The sequence below is a fragment of the Clarias gariepinus genome, chromosome 26, assembly GCF_024256425.1.
Source record: "Clarias gariepinus isolate MV-2021 ecotype Netherlands chromosome 26, CGAR_prim_01v2, whole genome shotgun sequence".
Taxonomy (NCBI): domain Eukaryota; kingdom Metazoa; phylum Chordata; class Actinopteri; order Siluriformes; family Clariidae; genus Clarias; species Clarias gariepinus.
In genome coordinates this window covers 17,501,845-17,525,390 of record NC_071125.1, presented here as the reverse complement: position 1 = coordinate 17,525,390, position 23,546 = coordinate 17,501,845, and the positions used below count along the sequence as shown (strand labels likewise).

The following is a 23,546-nucleotide window of genomic DNA, read 5'->3' as shown; positions in this document are numbered from 1 at the left end:
CTTTTGCCAGGACTGTACATCAGTGAATTTTAAATAGTTTGGAGATCGTCTTTTAACCCTTCACAAATATGATAGATCTGTCATGAATATCAACAATTGCTTCACTGTCTTTTTTCTTAGCCTGAGTGCTCCAGAACCCCAAACTACTCTGCTCTTATAGAGATTATTATTAACTAAACTTGTGTATCTCATAAATAACACTTGATGACTGGAAGTAGGATGTGTTACTTAAATTTAATCATCTAAAAGTAGCAGAAATTAAATTTAATTAGATAGAATTAGCTAAAAGTGGGTCAGACAATTGTTTATTTAGGAAAAAAAAAAGAAATAATAAAGGGTGTACTTTATTTTTCTCATAACTGTATATTTCTGTTCACATTTGCCAAATCATTGCCCATTCACTTTGTTTGAGATTTTAGTTTCCTTTGTAATGTGTTTTTCTTTGTAATGTGTTGAATAGGATTCACACGCAACAGACTGGGTCAACAGAAACACTATTAAAAATTTATTTCATACTGGAGAAGCCATGATTTAAATAACATTAGCATCAAATGTATTTAAATATGTTGAAATAAGAAACAATTTTTTAAAAATAAAAATAGGAATGTACATTTTCCATCAAATTTTGCACTAACATTTATTAAAACTAAAAGACTGTTTATGGAACTTATGTGTTTAAAAGGTGGCTTAGATGTTCAAGACATTTCAGTAAATGTGTGTTTGTGTTTTCTTCTGTTTTCTGTTCTGCACCTGTTAATAAAACAAAAAAAGGGGGGAGGGGAAGAATATCAGTTTATATACTCACCAAAAAAAGAAACGTCCCTTTTTCAGGACTGTGTATTTCAACAATAATGTTGTAAAAATACAAATAACTTTACAGATCTTCATTGTAAAGGGTTTAAACAATGTTTTCCATGCATGTTCAATTAACCATAATCAATTAATTAACATGCACCTGTGGAATGGTCGTTAAGACCTTAACAGCTTACAGAAAGTAGGCATTTACAGTAAGGTCACAGTTCTAAAAACGCAGGACACTAAAGAGACTTGTCTACCGACTGTGAAAAACACCCAAAGAAAGATGCCCAGGGTCCCTGCTCATCTGCGTGAACGTGCATTAGGCATGCTGCAGGGAGGCATGAGGACTGCTGATGTGGCTAGGGCAATAAATCGCCGTGTCCGCACTGTGAGACGCCTAAGACGGCATTACAGGGAGACAGGAAGGACGGCTGATCATCCTCGCAGTGGAAGACCATGTGTAACAACACCTGCACAGGATCGATACATCCGAATATCACACCTGCGTGACAGGTACAGGATGGCCACAACAACTGCCCGAGTCACACCAGGAACACACAATCCCTCCATCAGTGCTCAGACTGTCCGCAATAGGCAGTCCATGAGGAGGAGATGCACTGCAGTACTTCAAGCAGCTGGTGGCCACACCAGATACTGACTGGTACTTTTGATTTGAGCCTCCCTTCATTCAGGGACACATTGTGAAACATTTTTAGTTTATGTCTTAAATGGTTGACTCTTTTAGTGTTCATACAAATATTTACACTTTAAGTTTACTGAAAGTAAAAACAGTTGAAAGTTAGAGGACGTTTCTTTTTTTGCTGAGTATATATCATGCTGTTATCATAATACCAAGGCAATACAAATACTGGTTATGTCTGAATGATATTAGTGAAATATTCTCTTCATTGCTATGTAATATATGTTTTGCCGTGTGGGAAAACGCCATCAGATGTTTCAGTGATTGATTTCTTTGAAAGCATCCAAAAATCAATGAAGGACGTTCAAGTCAAACCGGGACTTTTGATCGTGCAGGATAAAAGAACATGGTTATAAGAATAAAAACTACATTTATGTCTTTATATGATTCCCTGCTACACTAATGCACTTATTTAAGTGTTTCACTAGTGCCTGGATACTATCCAGGTAGAAAGTTCTCTCGGTACACTAGAGTGATGATCATGCTGCTTTATTTACGTCTGGGAGGAACTCCTTTATAGGCACACATGTGGAAATGGCCTGATGACTCCTAGTTAAATTCCTGTAATGTGCAAGTGGTGTTGGTGAATGATGGTGTGTAGAGTTCCCACAGATAGATGCGTCTCTTCTGCAAGTTGGTGAAAAGTTATCTGTCGATTTTTAAGGACTCACTGAATATTCGCAGGAACGACTGCAGTGGGCTCTGAGCCACCTCAGCCAGGATCATCATTCATCATTCTTTAAAGCGTCTGCACCATTCAAATGTTTTACTGCAGGTAAGAGTCTCATCAGCGCACTATTCTTGAAGTCTTGTAAATGTCTATCAGTTTTACACCTTCGTTCATGAGAAATTTTATCACATCTTGGTTTGACTTGAACGCCCCTCATAGATTTGGCCAGAGTTTTCTACCGGTCCCATAAGTCTGGATCCACAATCCAAAATGTATTTAAAACCATTAATTATAGCAAATACTCCAACTGTGGGCTTCTGACTTCTTAGAGCTTTAGCTACTCACTGAATAAAAATACACTGAACAATGATGTATCAGAACTTATGTTTTTACACGCAGATTTCCTCCTTCAGCACAGCTCTTGCTCTGGGCTGATTCTGATGACCCCAAAGAAAAAAGCCGAATGGTGTTAGGTCTGGTGCCATTTGATCTTCTAGTGTTGGATTAGAAGCCATTTTACGTGTAAAAAATAATAATAATAATAATAAAAATAAAGCTATAATTGTTTAAAGGGAAATATGCTAAGAGATCTTGACTTCAGGGCCACCCCAGGTATTTTAATACTATAGTGATATATAATACATTTTCTTTTAATCGTAATTTAATTAAAAATAAAACACATTCTTAAAGCCTTCTTTCAGCTCATGAAAATTATAAATCCAATATCTCAAAACATTAGAATATTTCCTAAAATCAATCAAAAACTTTACACTACAGAATTTTGTTCATTCTGTTAATTTATGGACTTAATGAGGCACAGCATGGAGTCCATCATACTGTGCTACTGCTAAAAAATTATTGAAGACCTGTTTGCTTTGATAGTGACTGTTAGCTCATCTGTATTATTAGGCATTGTTTATTATATGAAATTTTTTTAGGTGCACTGTATATGTAAAAATGTTTTCATTTATATGCAAAGATCATGCAAAGAGTCAGTTTATTTCCAGTACTTTCCACTTTTAAATGCAGTGCAGTCTGCCTAAGGAAGTATGAAGCCTACTGATCTCCTTGCATTTTTACACAGACCAGTCTCTTAAATGTACATTTCTGTAGGCAGAACCCTCTTGTTGATCAAAGAGGTCAGTTGAGAATGACCAGACTGGTTTAAGCAGAAAAGAAGACTACAGTAACTTAAAAAAGCCCTTTTTTTTAACATCTATGGGAAGCCAAAAAGCATCTCAAAATGATCAATACATCAGCCCCTAAGGGTGATGTACTATAACAGCATTCTAGTGCTGTCAGCCAAGAACAGGAAACCGAGGCTACAGTGGACATTAGTTTACCCAAACTGGACAGAAGATTGGAGTAAGATCAGGCGACTACTATAAAATGCGAAAGTTTTAACAAAGCAGTATGTTCATATCTTCTAGATTCCTTATTACTAAAACCTAATATTGTTCAGTACAAGCAACGTAACACTTTTTGTCACTGATTTCACTGTGTGCATGTGTTTTCCAAACCTGTCTTAGCGTGCGTGTATGCTTCATCCACTTTCAGTCTGACAGAGGGGCACTTCAGAGTCACCTTTGCCTTTAAAATGAAAACCAGACATATAATTTACACACATTATCATTGTGGGGAATTTCTGGTCCAATCTCAAAGTCTAATATCTGACCTGCTACTAAGCTATGCAGTTATTTACACACTTACAAAAGTGCAGCAAATTTCATCAGTGTCAAAATGAAATAAGTGGTAAAAATGTGCATGCTTTTTTTTTATATCTCACAAATCAGTGATACATATAAAGAATACCTTCTGATTGTTGTGCAGTAAAGCCCACAGTGCTGAAGCTCCGAGAGCACGGGTGTTTAATGAGCTGCTCTCCAAACATGACACGAGCAGGTCTACAGCTTTATCTGAGAGATGGAGAGAAAATCACTGTAAATTAGATTAAACATGTATAGAAAATGAGCTTTTCTGTATCAATTATATCACTTTATACACCAAACTGACTAGAAGGAAAAAAAAAAGGAAAAGAAAATCAGCACTAATTTTATTGGACAGCCTTTTGCGATGATTACAGCCCTGGCATCATTTCGATAAGGTTATGCAATGTTATAACATTCATTTCCATCCAGCGTTCTCTCTAAGATTTTGTATTGATAATGATAGAGTCGGACCGCTGCGGAAAGCCCTTTCCAGCACATCCCAAACATTCTCAATAGGGTTAAGACCTGAACTATATTTAATTAGTCAAATGACATCTCTTTTTAGGGCACATAAAGTTGATGAACCTAGACCTCACCAACACAAGCAACCCCAGACTATAACACTGACCTTACAGGCTGGTACAGTGTCGCTTTATCTGCCTCTATTCTTACCCTCATGCTCCCTTTACTCTGGAGGACGGTAAATATGGACTCTTCAGACCACGTGACCTTTTTCTACTGCTTCACAATGCATCATTTGTGCTCCATGGCAAACTGACGCCCTTTTTTTTGTGATCAGCCCCAGTGATAAGTGTTTTTCTTCTCCTCTTTTACTTTTAAACACAGCTGAGTTCTACTTTTTTATTTTCATTGAGCCTTTATGTTCATGCTCATTCAGTAATTTTTTTTCCTTGAAAATGACAATTCACCACCATACTTTCAGGTTTTAATAATGGGTTTTTTCAGTTCTTAACCCGATTTTAGTAGTTCCAATTTTCTTAACTTTTTTCCTTAATGCAGAACAATAATTTGACCCTTCTGAAACAGAGTAACATCTTTGCCATGAACACAGGATATGTCTTCTTAATAAGTTAATTAAGTACCTAGAAGCTACTCACTGTATCAGTTTGGGTCAAATAACTTGTACCCAGATGGAACATGATCATTGCAGTAATTATCCAATGGAAGGTCCATAACTATCTGCTTAGTTAAATCTAGGTGGTGACTTTTTTTTGGCTGGGCAGTGTCGTTTTAGCTAAGGACACTAATGCAGCACTAGACCATTCTGAGCGTATGCATTTTTTAATAAATGTCTTATAACAAATGTGTAATCAAACTAAGCCACTATGACGGCACATAAAACGACACTTCTTATTCTTCTGTTCCTACCACAAGCAAGAACTCGAGGTTTGTTCGCTGGGCAGAAGCAGATGTTATGAAGGATGAGCAGAGCTGTGTGTTTTTTCTCTCCGTGTTTGCCCTGAGCCAGATCCGTCAACAACTCCAGAGCTCCTCGCATCTTCATGATCATCTGCTGACCGTCTTCTTCGAAAGAGATGTTCAGGAGCAGCTGGAGCCACTGAGCCAGAATGGCTGCTGCTGTGCTGTTTTTACTACTTTTACTGCTCCCCCGAGGCAACGGGAGAGACAGAAAGTGCTGCAGGAAGTTGCTCTGAAAGTGGGAAACAAGAAAAAACAGGATTTTGGGTGTCTTTTTATGTGACTAATTATTATAATAAAAACATGATTGCCGAGTTCAATCAGTAAGTTCGTAGACTCATAGTTCGTAGATTTAATCAAATCGCAGGAAGTTCGACTATAATTCTCAAAAAAAAAAATTCACACCCTAGGTTTTATCTTGTTTTGAGATTTGTAATATTCTCAGAATCCTACCTATGTTTCTTATGGGAATCAACAAAGTTCACCTTTCCTGTCATTTTAAAAACACTATATTTGATGATCATTTGAATGTTCTTGCTACTGTACATTATTAAAGAAACAACTGTGTGGTGTGTTTGAGCCTCATTTTGCCTCAATTGTTGACATACATAAGGTAAGTTTCTGAAATTATTTTTTATAGAACGGTCAACATTTCACCGCACTTATCATTCTTCTCTGGAAAGCAGCCCCATGATCGAGGCTGCTGAAAATAAGGATGCCTAGGCCTCTCTCTTTCAAGTCTGTTCAAGTGGCACTTTATCACAAAGCAACAAGAGCTGCCTTCAAATTCAGCTTCCTCCTAAGAAATTATATTACGGTATATAAAACTGGCCATGAAATGAACTGTACCTTCTGTAGGAGGCATCGGCAGTCTCTGGAGATGGACAGATTAGCGAGCAGAGAAAAAGAAAGTGCGTGGATGGTGTTGTTATCAGGAGGAACCTGCGACGCCAGCTTCATCACCGCGTGCATCAGAGAGTTCGTGACAGGATTTCTAGGTAAAGCAGCGTGAGCTGAACTACCACATACAGCGCTGCATGCTAAGACAGAGAGAGCACAAATGAAGCATGAATAAACAGCACGGACAACAGGAGAAGCTATTTGTAAAATACGTAATGAATAAAACACTCAGGAGGGTGTCCTGTTATAGGAAAATATTCAGACTGGTACTTTCTGATATCACCAAAATGAGGATGGGTTCCATAATGAGTCTGGTTCCTCATAAGGTTTTTTCCTATTTACATTTTAGGGAGAGTTTTCCTTGACACCATGAGTCATCCCCAGCTTCCTCAGCAGAGACAAACTGATAATTATAAGGTTTTTTCCCTTTTACTGTTTTCTAAATTATTTCCATATACAGTATCAATACATATTGCCACACAGAGTCAGGCAAAAAAAAAAAGAGATTATTATATTATTAATAATAGTGTTTAATAATAATATACAACATATAGCAATACATTTAGCATTATAAAGTTGACGTATAGTAAAGTTTAATATTATAAAGTTGATGTATATACATACTGTAAAGGTGCTTTGCACTATACAAATAAAATAGCGCAAAATTGAATTGGGTTGATGTGAAAACCTAAGGTGATGTTTTTTTTTGTCTCCGCCAAAAAATTTCCCAATGTGTTTTAATTCTTATATAAATGAGCAATTTGAATGTTCTTGCTACTGTACAGCAATTTGCCAATGATAACAGTGTTTAATTTATGAAAGAGTGTCAAGTCTGTGAAACGAGTCTGTTAATCCGTTTATAGAAACGTAATGTCAGGACAGTCTGTAAAACATGTACATTTCTGTAATGACTGAATCACATCAGCAATAAACATTTATTCCCTCACTTTCACTTGGATTTAATATGACAGGGAAAAAAACACAATAAGTTACTGGGAAACCGCAAAACCCAACATCCTCAGTAATGAAGATGTTCCTGTTGCTTAAAAAAAACAACAACAAAAAACCCCACATACTTCATTTCATTCATTACCATGGTACTGTACATGTACTTAGCAGAATGAGAGAAAAGAATAATCTAATCTAATGAAAAAGCTTTACCTTTAACTGTTTTACATGTAATGCAATGATCTCCTTATGAATATAATAAAACAAACAAAATCATATAACCATTAATTTTATATTGATTAATAATTTGGTACAATACTATAGTCACTTCCAGCCTGGGGGACTTGAATACCGCATCTGGTCTGTGGCCGTGGGGTTTGTGCATTTTCCCCAGATATTAATGGGATTTTTTTAGCGTCTCCAAATTGGCCATAATGTATGATTGATTGTGTGCTGAGTGTGTACCCCATCTAGAGTGTCCCCTGCCTTAAATTCCCTGGGATAGGCTCCAAGCCCAGTCAGCCTACACAGTATAAACCATATATATAATCCCTTACACTATACAGATTTACTTCTACTATTCAGAAAACTTTAAAATTGATGGGTAACTTGCAAAATCTGTCTATGGATGCATATTGGCACTTAGCTGGGACTTATGGCCACATCCCCTGTATAGTCTGGACCTCACTCCATGCCATTTCTATTAAAGGAGCTCCTGGGAGGCCAGTGCTTCAAACGTAAAGCAGGCAGTCAGAGATCATGGCTCCGGCAGACTGAGAAAACTTCCTATCTTGCAGGTATCCAAGCACTAGTGAAACGCAGGGATAAGTGCATTAGTGTAGCAGTGCATTTAGGCCTAGAAAGTGATTATTGCACCCATTAATACAATATAAGAACTGCAACAAGCATTACTAGGAGCCCATTGGGGACGGACTCACGCTGCCCCATGCTCAGGATTGGAGCCGAAGACAGAATGGCTAATGAGACGGTTGCTAGGGTTGCAGATTTATGGCACATTGGACTAGTTTGAAACAATATGCTGCCGCCAGAATCTTGTTTCAAATTAAACCTAATACACTTCCACAAACAGAGGCATGTTAAAATTCAAATTTTATTTGTCACATACACAGTCATACACAGTACGATATGCAGTGAAATGCTTATAAAGCATTTAAAAAGTGCAGCCATTGTGCGAATGATGCACAGAACCATTTCTATCGTAATTTATCCTTTCCCCTTGTACAGTAGGTTTCACTCAGGGCATGGCTGTGGTGTCTGGCACTGGGACACTGGTAGTGTGTGCTTTGGGTGCTGCGAGTTGCGAGATGCAGCCTCCATGAATCGGACTTGTTTGTTTGGAGCATCCCGTGTTCTAATACCTTTCTATTGTTGACTTTTTTAAGCAGGTTATGGCACATTGGCTTTTCTGCCAAGATCAGACCAGACAGGTTAGGCATAAATGAGCCTTGGCTGCCCATGCTAATGGCTGAGAAAAAGCCATGAGGGGAAAAAAGCATGCTTCCCAAATAAATCAGATCTGTTAAGAAAAAGTGGTACCTCCCGTTTACATCTAGACTATAAACAAAGCTAGGAGTTGTTCCTCTTTTTTTTTTCTTTTCTGTATGACAAATGTGTGATTCAAACACAAGCAGCTGAGACTGTTTTGAAAGTAAAAGGGGTGAACAACAAAACTAGCAAAGAACTGCAATAATAGCGACCTGAAGGATGTGCACTCTACACTGCTCCTTCTAATAAAAAGGGCAAAAAATGAGAACTGGTTCAATATGGTGCTGAAAGCTGTAAAGCACAGCCCTGTATAAAAACCAAGGCAAACACACCTCGAAATGAAGCAAAGAAAAAAACAAAACAAAAGGTGTTGCATCACAGGTGTGAAGCCACATCCTGTTTAGTTTTTGGTGTTCCATGAGCTCAAGCTTCATTGTTACACTAACAGCATGTAACCATTTTTCCCTAGGTGACGTCCGAGGTTTATAGCTTGATAAAAATAGCACCACTTACACCATTTGCTCTCAGTGCACAATTTCAAATTTCTAGAGAGGTCTTCTTGAAAGAAGGACAGTGTGGTAGAGATATACTGCAGCATCTCAATTCGTACGTTAATGAGGGGTATTTGACTCCAATGGCTCCTTACAGTTACCTATTTGTAGTTAGAAATTTTTTTTTTTTAGGAAATTGCCTTTTTATACTATATAGTTTAGAAAACTATAAACTGAACTGAACTATGTTACAGTTTAACATAAATTTCAAACAGAAGTAAAGTTCTAGCATCTTAAAATCACAGGCATTTTAGCACTCTTTTTACAAAATAAATATTTAACACTTAAGTCTATTTTGCCAATTAAAGATGATTCTTGGAAGAAGCGTGTAAAAAAGATTTCTTACTTTTGGTTATTTAATTTTATTTATTATTATTATTATTATTAATAATAATAATAATAATAATAATAATAATAATAATAATAATAATAAAAATAATAATAATAATTATAATCATTAAAAAAATGACTATTCACTCTTGCACTGTGGCCTAGTGGCCATGTACCTGCAGAAGGTTTGGTTTCAGCCTCAGGTCTGTGTGCGTGCAGTTTGCATACTCACAGTTTGCAAATGCTTGGTGGGTTTCTTACCACAGTCCAAAGACATGCAGATTCAGCTAAGTGCATTCCCCTACTGTGTGTGTGAGTGAGTGAGTAAGTGAGTGTGTGTGTGTGGGTAGGTGTGTGATTGAGTGCCTTGTAATGGATTGGCACTCAATCTGGTGTGTACTGATCCTAATGCCCTGGGATAGACGGGTATCCCATGACCCTGTACAGGATAATCGGTACAGAGTAAAAGGAAGACTATTCATTATTTTTGGGGCCATTTCCCAGAATTCAGCCAAAGAGGCATCTGACAGGTTTGGCCAGACAGCCACATAGATCAACAAGTGCTTTTAAAACAGAAAACCAAAACAGAGAGCTGCAGCACTTTACAGGTAAACTTTTTTTTGTTTACACAAAAATTCACACTATAAATGTAATAATGGATAAAGTTCAATTATCAAAAAAAAAATTCTGTTTAAAAAAAAACGTCAGTGTGCTCTACCAGGATCATCATTCACATCTTTAAAGAGATCTACTCTAATAATAGAGTAATAGTAATAACTGTATGTGTTATACATACAGTATATACTGTACATGTATGTGTTAGGGACTGGCATGGAATAAAAATTGAAGCACCGGACAAGGCCTGTTCCTCTTACAGAGAAGATGCAAGAGGTGAATGGAACCAGAACACAAACAGATGAGGGGGCTACTATAAAAATAGCTCTTTAAAGACGTGAATGATGATCCTGGCCGAGCACACTGACGGCTTTTCCATAAACATTTAGCAAGTGCAATGCCTGATCCTTAAAAACTGACTGATAACTTGACGCCATCTTGCACAAAAGACTCATCTGTGTATGGGAACTGTACACACAATCATTCACAAACACCGCTTGCATATTTCAGGAGCTTGACTGGGAATTATTGCCACATCTTCCATACAGTCCTGACCTCCCCCAGACCAGACATACTGTAAAGCAGACAGTCGGAGATCATGGCTCAAGCATACTGAGAAAACATTCTACCTTGATGATATCCAAGCCCCAGTGAAACACTGGGACATGTGCATTAGTGTAGCAGGGGATTACAGTATATAGAGACGTTTAATTTGAACACCCCCTCGTCCTTTGATGTTACTTTCTTTTGATTGTGAAAAGGCAGCCATGGCACTACAGTATGTAGTTAAATGTTTTGTAATTGATGGTATTACAGTATGTTAATAATTAATATCAAAGGAAGGAGTCTCCGGTAACAGTGGCTGTGATATTTCTAAGATTGTTCTCTTTAGGCAACATGCTCTGCTTATTAACTTCAGTAAAAATCATTGACAGTTTTCTGATTGGTTCAGTTATAATGTAAGCAATAACAGGAACCAAGTAAAAAAAAAAAAAAAGGGAATTTTCAGGGAAAATTTTCAAAAACTGTAATCATTAGTCAATCTCTGTGGTATACAAGAATTGAATGCTTTAAGGCATACTATTATAGTAAAAATTACCTTCAGGGTGCTAACAATATACAAAAATAAACAAAATGTTTTTTTGTCTTCATTGTTTGAGAAACCACAAAATTTAAATCTCCACTACCCACAACTATAAAGAGTAGGTTAACGTAACAAATGTAGGTTGTGTGTACTACTTTGTATGAAAAATTGCTCAGGCTTTACCGCAATTCAAAACAGTCCACTCACACTAACAGTGTCTCTATTGTGGCTATAAGCTTATGTCAGTCATTTATGCTGAGCATACAAGCCCTTACAGTACAGAGTGATGACTGGTGCAGAAAGCCTCGCGCACATGACTTCATTACTTTACTTAAGTACGTTTCACATATCTGTACTTTACGAGAATAGTTTTATTTGGGGCAGGGTAGCTCATTGGATAAGGTGTTGGACTACTGATTGGAAGATTCCATGTTTAATCCCCAAGACCACCAAGTTGCCACAGGTGGGCCCTCGAGCAAGGCCTTTATCCCTCAACTTCTCAGATAGTATAGAAGTATTAGCAAATATAAGTAGACAAAATGTACAGTACGTCACTCTGGATAAGGGCGTCTGCCAAATGCCATAAATGTACATGTATTAGAGGATACTTTTTACTTTTACTTAATACGTTATACTTTTACTTAACTACATTTCGGCATGGTGCTTCGGTATGCATCAGCAGGAATTGCTCCACCTGCTGGCTACCATGCACAATTGCGTGTCTTGCCTTTCCTTTGGGACACGTCTTACAACATAACAGGTGTTTGAAATGAGAAGCGGAGACAGTGACAAAAACAGCACATTTAAAAATTGGAAGCAGAAAGAGAGAGAGAAAAAGAGAGAGAGATTTTTAATAAGTACATGGAGGACTTGACCAAGAAAATCTCTACTTTTTCTCAAGTGCTGGGTTTCTGTAGTTTGACACCTCTGCTTATAATTCCTGTAATGTTTACTCCCTATGCTACTTAGAATTTTTTTTAATACACAATTTGTCTTCACTTAATCTCAGTTACGCTCGATATAAAGCTTTGGAGACCTTAACGTGATTGGACTCTTTCTAATAGTGTGTGTGTGTGTGTGTGTGTGTGAAAAAATATCAGGGTAATGCTATACAACATATTTCTGCTTCACATTTACTAACACCATTCTTCGTTTAATTAAAACACCATGTTCCTGTCTAGGCCTTGTAACAAGTATAATTTGATTCAAGTCATAATGTAATAACGTGATGTTTTTAGTAATGCTTTACTTTCTTGCAATACGGTGCGTCTCTATCACCTGAACAAAAAAAAAAGGTTGTATGAAATAGAACAATGTAATAATTTTCAAATTGCTGGGTGTCGGACAGTTCACGGCTGGGTACGACTCGCACTATAATGATGGACATGGCAACTGCGTTTAAGGTTTGAGCCTCACCTGCGGTGCAGTTGGCTGTGTACACACAGAGCAGTTCTAATGCTGCATTCATGCTGAAGTCGGTAAGGAGGAGCCACGGCCAAAGAGACAACACCACAGAGGAAAGTTTTAAATCTGTTGCTACTTCCTGTAAGGGAGATACAAGATTTGAACAATTACACTTTTTTAAAACTAAACCCCACTGTAATTTTACATAATATTCATAGATGAAGCATTTAAAGCTACATGTCATTTTGCAACTTGTTTTGTCATTCTTGTACCTGTATTTTATACAAATGTTAAAAAGGTTCACCTATGTAACCGTGGGTGAAGATAAATGCATTAGGTGTTTAAAGCTATCATTTAATATTTCATTAATCACTTCTTAAAGGTCTATAAAACGTGTCCGTTACTGTTCCAGATTAAATACCACTCAGCTCATATGTGTGCTGCTTTCCCCCCACTGAACCCCATGCACTTTTTGCATTTATCAGAACAGTTGAAAACCTTGCCCATGGGTTGACAATAATGCAATGATGGACCATATAAAGGATGGACAAACGTTCTGTGACATACAAATTTATATTAATATTAAAGACACTGAAATTATGACCGAACAAATATGAAATTTGTTGTCAACAAAAATATGTGTTAAATAACCCTAAATGTGTTTTACATTTTTGATTGGGCTTTGATGACTGCTGACACACTCTTGGCATTCTCCCAGTCAGCCACATGAGGTAGTCACCTGCAATGGTTTTCCAACAATCTCATTCCAAACCATCTTAACTAGATTTAGATAGGGTGACTGAGGAGGCCAGGTCAGCTGATGCCGCACTACATCACTCTCCTTCTTAGACAAATAGCTCTAACATAACCTAAACGTGTGTTTGGGGTCATTGGGCTGTTGAAAAACAAATGATGTTTCCACTAAGTGAACTCGTGAAACTGTAAAACTGTGTGGTAGTCAAGCTGGAAAAGTGTGCCCTTTCATCAGCAAAGCCCTGCTACCATACACACTACCACACCTCCACACTTGACAGAAGGAAACGCACTCTATTCCGAGGTACTGTAAACTGGCAGTTCCTGAGGCTGGTCATTCTAATAAACTTATCTTCTGCGAAAGAGGTAGCTTTTGGTCCTCCTTCCATGGGACGGAGCCAGTTTCATCATAATGTTTGATAGTTGATGTCCTCCTTCCATACAAAGTTCTTGAGATTTTCCGGATTAAATGACCTTTATTTCTTAAAGTACCTGAGTGCTTCTTGCAAAAATATAACTTTGTGAAGTAGTTGTAGTAGCACTAATACAGCTACTACTGTATCAGTACTTCTTACTCTGCACAAGATGATGATGCAATGATGGTCTACAGCACATTATGAAGGCAATAAATATCACAAATCAACTCTTAAAGAATACTTGTAAATTAAAAACCCTTCCAGGTGACTCTGACGAGACACCTATGTGAATGTGCCAAGCTGCCATTAAAGCTAATGGTAGCTACTCTGGGTTGTTAAAGACTTTTTTGTTTACTACATTACATACAGTCATGGCCAAAATTGTCGCCACCCCTGAATTTTTTTCAGAAAATCAAGTATTTCTCACAGCAAAGTATTGCATTGCCATGTTTTGCTATACACGTTTATTCTCTTTGTGTGTATTGGAACAAAACAAAAAAAGAGAGGAAAAAAAAGCTAATTTGACACAATGTCACACAAAACTTCAAAAATGGGCTAGACAAAATTATTGGCACCCTTAACTTAATATTTGGTTGCAAACCCTTTGGAAAAAATAACTGAAATCAGTCACTTCCTATAATAATCAATAAGCTTCTTACACCTCTCACCTGGAATTTTAGATTTTCTTCCTTTGCAAACGGCTCCAGTTCTCTCATATTGGAAGGGCGCCTTTTCCCAACAGCAATTTTAAGATCTCTCCACAATGGGATTTAGATCGGGATTCATTGCTGGCCACTTCAGAACTCTCCAGTTCCTTATTTCCATCCATTCCGGGCTGCTTTTGAAGTGTGTTTAGGGCCACTGTCCTGCTGACCATATTTGACGGTAGATACTGTGTTCTTTTTCTTTGTAGGCCTGTACTGTTTTGGTAAACAGTAGAATGATGTGCTTTACCAAAAAGCTCTAACTTGGTCTCATCTGTCCACAAGACATTTTTCCAGAAGGATTTTGGCTTACTCAAGTACATTTTGGCAAACTGTAGTCTTGCTTTTTTATGTCTCTGTGTCAGCAGTGGGGTCCTCCTGGGTCTCCTGCCATAGCGTTTCATTTCAATTAAATGTCGACGGATAGTTCGTGCTGACACTGATGCTCCCTGAGCCTGCAGGACAGCTTAAATCTCTTTGGAACTTGTCTGTGGCTGCTTATCCACCATCCGGACTATTCTGCGTTGCAACCTTTCATCAATTTATCTCTTCCTTCCACACCCAGGAAGATTAGCTACAGTGCCATGGGTTGCAAACTTCTTGATAATGTTGCGCACTGTGGACAAAGGCAAATATAGATCTCTGGAGATGGACTTGTAACCTTGAGATTGTTGATATTTTTCCACAATTTTGGTTCTCAAGTCCTCACACAGTTCTTTTTGAACTTCTGTCCTTTTTATTTGCTTTTAGGTGTGATTTTTATATTGCCCACACCTGTTACTTGCCGCAGGTGAGCTTAAAGAAGCATCACATGCTTGAAACAATCTTATTTATCCACAATTTTGAAAGGGTGGCAATAATTTGGTCCTGCCCATTTTTGGAGTTTTGTGTGACATTATGTTAAAATTTGCTTTGTCTTCCTTTTTTGTTGTTGTTGTTGTTCCAATACGAACAAAGGGAATAATAGCAAAACGTGTTAATGCAATACTTTTCTGTGAGAAACACTTGATTCTCTGGAAAAAATTCAGGGGTGCCAACAATTTTGGCCATGACTGTAATTCCCCATGTGTTATTTCATAGTTTGGATGTATTCAGTATTACCGTATAAAAAATAGCAAAAATACAGAAAGGAGAACTTGTGTCCAAATTTTAGACTGGTAGTGTAAATAATAAAGTTACATATGATTGAACTCTGTTATCCATACCCTACATGACGTCTTGTGTCAACTCCTATATTTCTTGTGATAAATGAAACTACAATGGTTGCTAGCAAATCGACACCAGCTATGCAGCTGCCATGTGAATCTGCCATAGCCCTGATTATGCTTAATTTTATGGCTTAATAATACCTAACTGATGAGTTACATACAAATTCACCCCATGTACAGTTGTCAGGAATTGAAAATCTAGCTATGGAGACCAAAACCATTTTTGTATGAGGTTGCAAACATCTACTTCTGTTGAAAAGTTAGGCATTTTAACATCGGGGTCTATAGGGATTGACTGACTTTTGGAGCCAGTCTCTGGTGGTGATATTTTGGCACTTTCAGAGCAGGAGATTGCTCCTTGTATGCAAACTGCCAAGCCTTTTTTCTCTGCATGCCTGAAAAAAAGTTATTCACACTGTCTGTCTCGTCTGACCTATTCAAGAACATTTATGGCAAAAATCACATTATATCTGTCTGTGTGCACACAAGATTGAAGACTGGAGACTCATGTAAATGCCCAAAAATTTATATTTTGCATGTGTATGTTTCTTTTGCCCCTTCCGTGTTGTTATATACTTCTGGTGAGGTCCATCATTTCTATTGTAGTAGTGGACTTTGCAGGAGTGGGTTTTTACCCTGATTCTTAACCCTCCTCCTTTTATATCTGGCCATTTGGGTCCAGCAACGATGGAGTGATTTTCTGTGGGCAAAGAGTTAAGGGCCTTACCCAAGGGCCGAATGGTGGCAACTTGGTGGTAGTGGGACTTCAACCCCATCAGCAATCCAGAGCCTCAACCACCTGAGAGACCACTGCTCCAATTGTGCATAGCAGCTGCCCTTAAAATTTCATGATTTACTGCACAGTATAATGTACCTAAACCACTGGTTAAATAATCATGTAAAGGTTTTTGATCGGACGTGTGCATAATTTTCACTGTAGACTTTTGGGAGTACTTCAGTAAATTAGAAATTTAGTACTGACAAGGCCTAAGACTTGTGGACACCTCACACGCTTGCCCAAACGTGCACATTTACAATTCTCCTCCTATAAAAGCAATTTAAACATCACTAGTAATCAGATAGGCAAGCACCAAGGGGCAACCTTCGATTCTGAAAAGAGTCCAAAGCAGAAATGCACAAACGTGCAGTTCTTTGACTGACCACCAGGCTTAAAAAGTGAGTCAATTCCAAAAGACCCCTCATGTTAAAATGCCCAGCTTTACAACAAAAATAAGCATGTTTGCAGCTTGGTACAAAAAAAAAAAAAAAGAGTTTTGTGTAGTTACATTTTTCAATTATGACAACTGCATGGGGTGAATGTGTATATAACTCAGTCAAAATTACATTAGGTCATAAACTTCCAAGTGATTACAGGCAAGGTCGATTTGAGTGCCGGCTGCAATGCAGATCTCAAACCGCTAACTGTCTAATCACTGCTGTATAATCCAAGGGACTGCATGTGGATAAAAACAAATTTAAAACAGAAAACAAGCAAGCTGTGACAAATAGATCAGTTTTAAATCTGTAGAAGAGGCGAACTATATAAAGCAGCTACATACTTTACAATCTTTATGTTGATAGAGACAATTCCGCAGGATCTCCAACACCATCCTAAGCTCCTTTATTGTGTTCTCCTCCTGTGCATCAACAAGCAATGATCAATTAAAAATCACAGGGTATAAAATCTGACACCAATGTCTGACAATTGTCACAACAAAGCTGCTGCTAGACAATCATTTTATTAACATTTAGATTTTGTAAGGAATAACTGAAATGCAAATGAAGTAAATGTGTAAAGAATGTTTACTGCAGTTTATGTCACTGTATTACCCAACAAGCTTAGCATAGATGCCCATAATTGTTCGGTATTGCTGTGATTAACCTTAACTGTCCATAATTTTACTGCATTGTTAAACTCGAACTGAGGACTGTGGCATAGTTGCTATTTCTTTTTTTGATCCTTTAAGCGCTTTCATTTCCCACAGGCCAGTAAAGCTGAGCTTCTGCTGTACCATGAACGAGTGCACATTTTACCGTAGACATGATTATGTATTAACATAAACTTGATTTGCCTTGCGGTTGGAAATATGGTCAGACATGCTGTTCTAGAAAATTACTAAAAAACTAAAAATATCTTTCCCTTCTTGCTGTTTTGTACTTCTACCCTAAAGGCAGTTCTCATGTGATTTGCACTGTATATCATCATAACATTTCTACTGTATACAGTACTACCAGATATTTCTAAAGATGAACTGTCGTATGCAAGTTAAAAAAATAAAATCAGAGGTGCGAAACTGTTCAGTACGTACTATATGCAGCTCTTGTGAAAATGTGGAAACTTGCGTTAACCCAAAAGTGATATCACAGCATGTGAAGTGGCAAATTATCAGTGGGGATTCTACCACCTACACACACACCTACACACGCAGACACGCACACACTGCAGAGATCTAGTTACCTTTTTCCTGTGTGCGGTTTTGCCTGGTCTTACAGACTCCAGGTGAAGCTGAGAGTGGATCTGTTTCATCTGTTCCACACAGCTGTCGATAAGACCCGCTGGAGACCAAGTGCAAGAAAGGATCAGATGGTAACATAGAATCAGACGTGTCTTGTGATAAAACTTCGTCTTGTTAGCAAAAAAAAAAATGTAGTCTGGTTTAAATATAGGAATTATTTTAAACAGGCAAGTGGAAAATATTCTCTCATGGGACATGAAGTCAGTTATAAACTTCATGCTGTTTTAGATTGCTTTTTGAACATAATGCATAATGTAAGCATTACTCAACAACAGATAAAACTGCATTTTATACCAAGGAGTGTACAGTTAAGATTCAATTATAACTTAGATTTTTGGATATAACATATCTATGGTGTGTCCTTTAAATAGTCTCTCGACTGGGGGAAAAATATATTCCAGCCAACAGGGTTTAACGTATTTCTCTCAAGAGTGTCTGGAAATAATGACTATAATCAGCATTAAATTAATAAATATTTCCTTAATGTCTCCTTCAAAAGAGTGCACAAATTTATGCACAGACAATTAAATAATGCCCCTTTTGTGCAGACATTAACATTTCTCAAAAGGCCCATAACTGTAAAATGAATTGTACTCAAGAGGCTCCAAACATTTTGGAATAACTCTCACTAGGACGAAGCAATCTGACTAAAACAACAATGAGTACAATGTGATCCTCCTTTGGACATGTAGGGATGTCCCTGAGTTGGACTGATATGGTAGGAGGCGGTTGGCCATGACGCCATTTACAGTAGATACGTTCAGGAACAAGAAGCATCGCAAAATGTGTCAGGCGGAAAACGGAAAACACGTGTAATGCAATCGATTAGACATGTGTCACGGTATATACAGTAGCGTATTTTTTTGGATTGCTTCATCTTAGTGAGAGTTATTACAAAATATTTGGGACTTTTTAAATTCCTTGACTGTTTCACCGATTACACTCGTAGTACACTTTTTCAGGCATAACATGACCGCCAGGTGAATTAAATAACATTACCAATTAAATACCTGTGACAAGATTAAAGAGAATCAAAACGCACATTTGTACCTGCTGTGGGGACCAAAGGGACACCCGTGTGGTCCGATCCCACAGAAAAGCCAGTTTAGCACAAAATACTGGAGAAAAGTTAATCCTGGCTATCATCGAAAGATATCAGAACACTCAGTACAGCACAGCTTAATGTGTATGGGGCTTAGCAGGCATGACTTCAAGGTTTTAATCCTGCCTTAAAATTCCACAGATCTTAATCCGGAATTTGCTGGATAAACAGGTTTGATCCATGGGAGCCCATCTTATAACTTACAGCTCTTAAAGGGTCTGCAGCTAACATTCTGGTGCCAGATACTACAACACATCTTCAGAGGTCTTGTGGAGTCACGACCCCAAGGGGTCAGAGCTGTTTTGGAGCCATAAGGTGAATTTGAGGTTATGCCAATCCCAACCTGCCAATCATTTGCCCAAACATCAGAAAAGGAGGGGTGAATTTGTCTGTTGCATTGGCTATAGTATTTCAAACAGTCACTCTTTACAGCCGTGGCTCTCAGAATGCAATCCTAAAAACTTTCATAAACCCTGCTAAAAAAAATCAACATTTTTTTTAAAATAAGTAAATCTCTCTCGTTTGATTTGTTAAATAAATAAATAAATAAATTAGAAAATGTCAGTCATTTCATTGAAAAATGTCATCAGATCGAACTGCGGTGTGTTCTGTCATGTTCTAATATGCAAACAAAGGCTGAGCAACACAAAGGAAAAGCAGGGCAGTGTGTAGGCTTGGAGACGTTTCAGTTTGCATTTCATTAAATATGGATTTTTTTTGATAAGAGCGGAAATGTAGGCGCTTCTGTGTTTTTTTTTTTTTTTTTGTCAAGCCAGCACAACAAAAGAATCCATTATTCAATAGAAGTATTCAAAACAAACTCCCACTAAACTATTTTGAGCTCTATACTGTACTAGCGTGAGGTTATGTATGCTTCATAAGGCTTGCAACATGATGATTTCTCACCTTTGCACGCATAACTCTGAGCGCTGGAGCTGCAGGCTAGGAGGGGCATCAGGACTTTCGCTGTGACCTTCTTAAGAGGATCCTGGAACTGGGTTTTGTCATATCTCTGTGTGATCAAACAGAATGGAATATCTTTGACATTTCCATCGGAGATCAATCATAGCTTGAAAAGGAAGGTGTTTCACAAGATTGGTTGATTTGACATAGCAAAAAAATAAATAAAATTAAGCACTATAGTGTAATGCAAAGGTCTGAGTGCACTACCAACAATACGGAAACAATTACAGCTCAAATATTTTCCATTATTTTCTAGATGCACGCAAACAAGAATATAGTAATGTGAAGCTTAGTGTCTGTTCTCATCATCACCCCAGCTCAATTTGAGTTATGGGGTCTGCACTAATAATTTCTAGATCATTAAATCCGGTCCTCATTTAAATACAGAAGTTCTGCTTTTAATAGCAATACAGTTACAAAACAGTGAGAACAAAGGATGCAGTTCAGGACTTGTCTGCATTGACGACTGAGAGCTTTGTATGTGCTCCATGAGAAACTTTCCGGTGTAGGCGTTTGGTTAATGTGAGCGCAGGAAACTGATAAAAATCAACACACATTGACTGTCTTGAAGCGTTTTAGACCTTACAAAATGTTCACGTGTATTATGACAGTTCCAGATAAAAACCACAAAGGGGTGTTTCATCAAGGGACTTTTTATTTTTTTTTACCCACTTTTTTTTTTACCAAATCCCATCTGGTCCTTGAGTTATTGCTTGCAAATAAATAAATAAAATAAAATAAAAAACAAATAATAATAATAATAATCAATTCCGAGAGGTAAATTACTGGCCTGCATTAAGCAAAGCAAACGACTAGGGAGCCTGATGTCAGAGAAATGACTAGGGAGATTGACTGTCAATTTTGTGGTAAAAAAAATGTGGTTGGAAAAAAAAAAAAAAAAGATAAAGATAAAAATTTACAGTTAAAATCACAGATATGTGATTAGGCACACAGGCACAATATGAAGAGAACCCACACAACACTAACCAGAAAAAAAAATGCTCCAATTTGATATGAAGCATTAAGGTTGGACTTTGGAGCAATGAAAAAAGGTCAAAGATCAAAAGATCAGTCCAGTCCATGTGGCAAAGAAAAATGCTAGCAACAAAAAAAAATGCTAGTGGCAAGCACACCAACAATGGCGAACTTCAACACAGCTATGCGAGCAGTTCTCCTGGCTTTATCATTATTAGAAAGCATTTGAGCTGCCTATTGCATATTGAGTCTATTTTGTAAAGATGGAGATGATTATCCCACCCACAGCCCATGACGTAAGTGTTGTGCCGCCATGGAACCGTTTTTTCGGTCTTAGGGCCGATGCATTTACTGTCTGAAAAACAGACAACTGGTTCATAATTGGGCCCTGCTACAAAATAGCTCTGGAACCAACTTGGTTTACACATGAATTTATCGCAACACCATGTTCCATAATCAAAGTTAAAGGTTGAACTTAATATTAATGTATATACGATTTTATTTGGTTCAGGCAGTTTGTTTTCACTTGTAAGAAAGTGAAAAAACTGAAAAAAAAAAAAAAAAACATTAATAGTCGAGTTTCATGACAAACACATTATTTACATGCTATTGGATGTATGCGAGATGTTTTACATAAAAGTATAGTTTAGAGATCAAGGCTATAAAGAAATAACATAACTTTGCAACTATTTGCTTCATGCACAATAATAATTTGTTTTATAAGACATTATATAGCAGGTCATACCTAAGACCTGTTCCAAAAATAAATAAATAAATAAATAAAAGAAAAATCACTCCTGATAGCACTGACTATAAAAATAGCTACACTGTTTTGTTTCTTTTTTTTTATTGCATTTCACCTAAGATTTTTATTGTTTCTCCACCACAGCGTAACAAAATCACAAAGTTGTTCATTTTGATGAGAAGGCAAGATTTTGGGATCAGGAACACTTTGACAGAGATGCCCCGAGGTGAAATAGTATTGTAATAATAAGAGTAATAGTATATGCACTTGTCTGTTTGGAAGCATATTAAGTGCACAGTCTTACTGTATATGCAAAAAAAAAAAAAAAAAAAAAAAACCTGTTTTGCTTCAGCAGCTTGTGTGGGCATGGCTTTGAGGGAAATTTGATGGGAGTGTTTTTGAATAGCTTGCGACAGTTAACTTCAATCAAAAACACTGACCTTTAATTTTATTTATAGTAACGAATTATATCTAATATTGAGACCGAAAGTAATTTGAAGCCAGAACTTCTTGTGCCCTTTACATGTTAGCGTGACCGATTATTAATAAGTGGTGTTATAGATCTGCTTATGACTCTATTAACTCTATATCACACCAGTTCTCTTCTCAGGGAGTTTTTCTTAGCCACCGTTGCCCTCAGTTTGCTCATTCGGGACAATCTGATTATTAAGATTCATACAGTGAATTTTCTCACATTTTATACACATTTTCATATTATTTTTTATTCTGTAAAGCTGTTATGCGACAACGACTATTGTTAAACGTGCTATACAAATAAAATTAAATAAAATTTAATTAAAGTTTATTTACACTTAGATTGAATTTTTATAAATTGTTTTTTAACCATACTATTATTTAAATAATAATTTTTTGATAGTTTTGGCGAGTCGGGTAAGGACATCTCCTTAATGCGACACACAAGTATAAGTTTACAGGTAGACTATTTCACTTACATTTGACTTTACCACAATTCCAGTGGGTCAGAAGTTTATATATACTTAGCTAAATGTGCCTTTAAAAAGTTTGGAAAATTCCATAAAATTGCGTCATGTATTAATTGAAAACATTTGAGACAGATGCAGGTGTACCTGCGGAGGTATTATAAAGACTACATTAAAATACAGTGCCACTTTGTTTGACATCATGGGAAAATCCGACAAGACCTCAGAAATTAAAACAACCTTCAAAAGGTACAATATTCATCTGTACAAACAAAACTTTGCAAGCATAAACACCATGAATCTGCACTGCCATCATGTTGCTCCTAGAGATTAATGTACTTTGGTATGAAAGTGAACATTCAGTTGAATTCAGTTTTATTTGTATAAAACATTATTGTTGCAAAGCAGCTTTACAGAATCATGCATGAATCAGAATGATCAGATTGTCCCTGATGAGCAAGTCGAGGACGACGATGGCAGGGAAAAACTTCCTGAGATGGCAACAGGAAGAAACATTGAGGAACCAGATCAATCCCAGAAAAGCAGCAAAAGGACCTTGTGAAGATGC

General features: G+C 37.3%; 1 protein-coding gene across 1 annotated transcript in view; it reads right to left on the bottom strand.

Annotated features, from left to right (window-relative positions):
* Positions 1 to 391: 391 nt before the first annotated feature.
* The window catches only part of rttn (rotatin), an 83,080-nt gene continuing 59,925 nt past the window's right edge, over positions 392 to 23,546 (bottom strand). The window contains exons 41-49 of the mRNA XM_053487906.1: positions 20,261 to 20,366; positions 18,195 to 18,292; positions 17,296 to 17,373; positions 12,668 to 12,794; positions 6,167 to 6,357; positions 5,267 to 5,549; positions 3,981 to 4,084; positions 3,689 to 3,758; positions 392 to 750 (exon numbers count right to left, since the gene is read on the bottom strand). Of these exons, the coding sequence (XP_053343881.1) occupies positions 668 to 750; positions 3,689 to 3,758; positions 3,981 to 4,084; positions 5,267 to 5,549; positions 6,167 to 6,357; positions 12,668 to 12,794; positions 17,296 to 17,373; positions 18,195 to 18,292; positions 20,261 to 20,366 (1,140 nt within the window). The 3' untranslated portion in view covers positions 392 to 667. The remainder of the gene's footprint in view (positions 751 to 3,688; positions 3,759 to 3,980; positions 4,085 to 5,266; positions 5,550 to 6,166; positions 6,358 to 12,667; positions 12,795 to 17,295; positions 17,374 to 18,194; positions 18,293 to 20,260; positions 20,367 to 23,546) is intronic.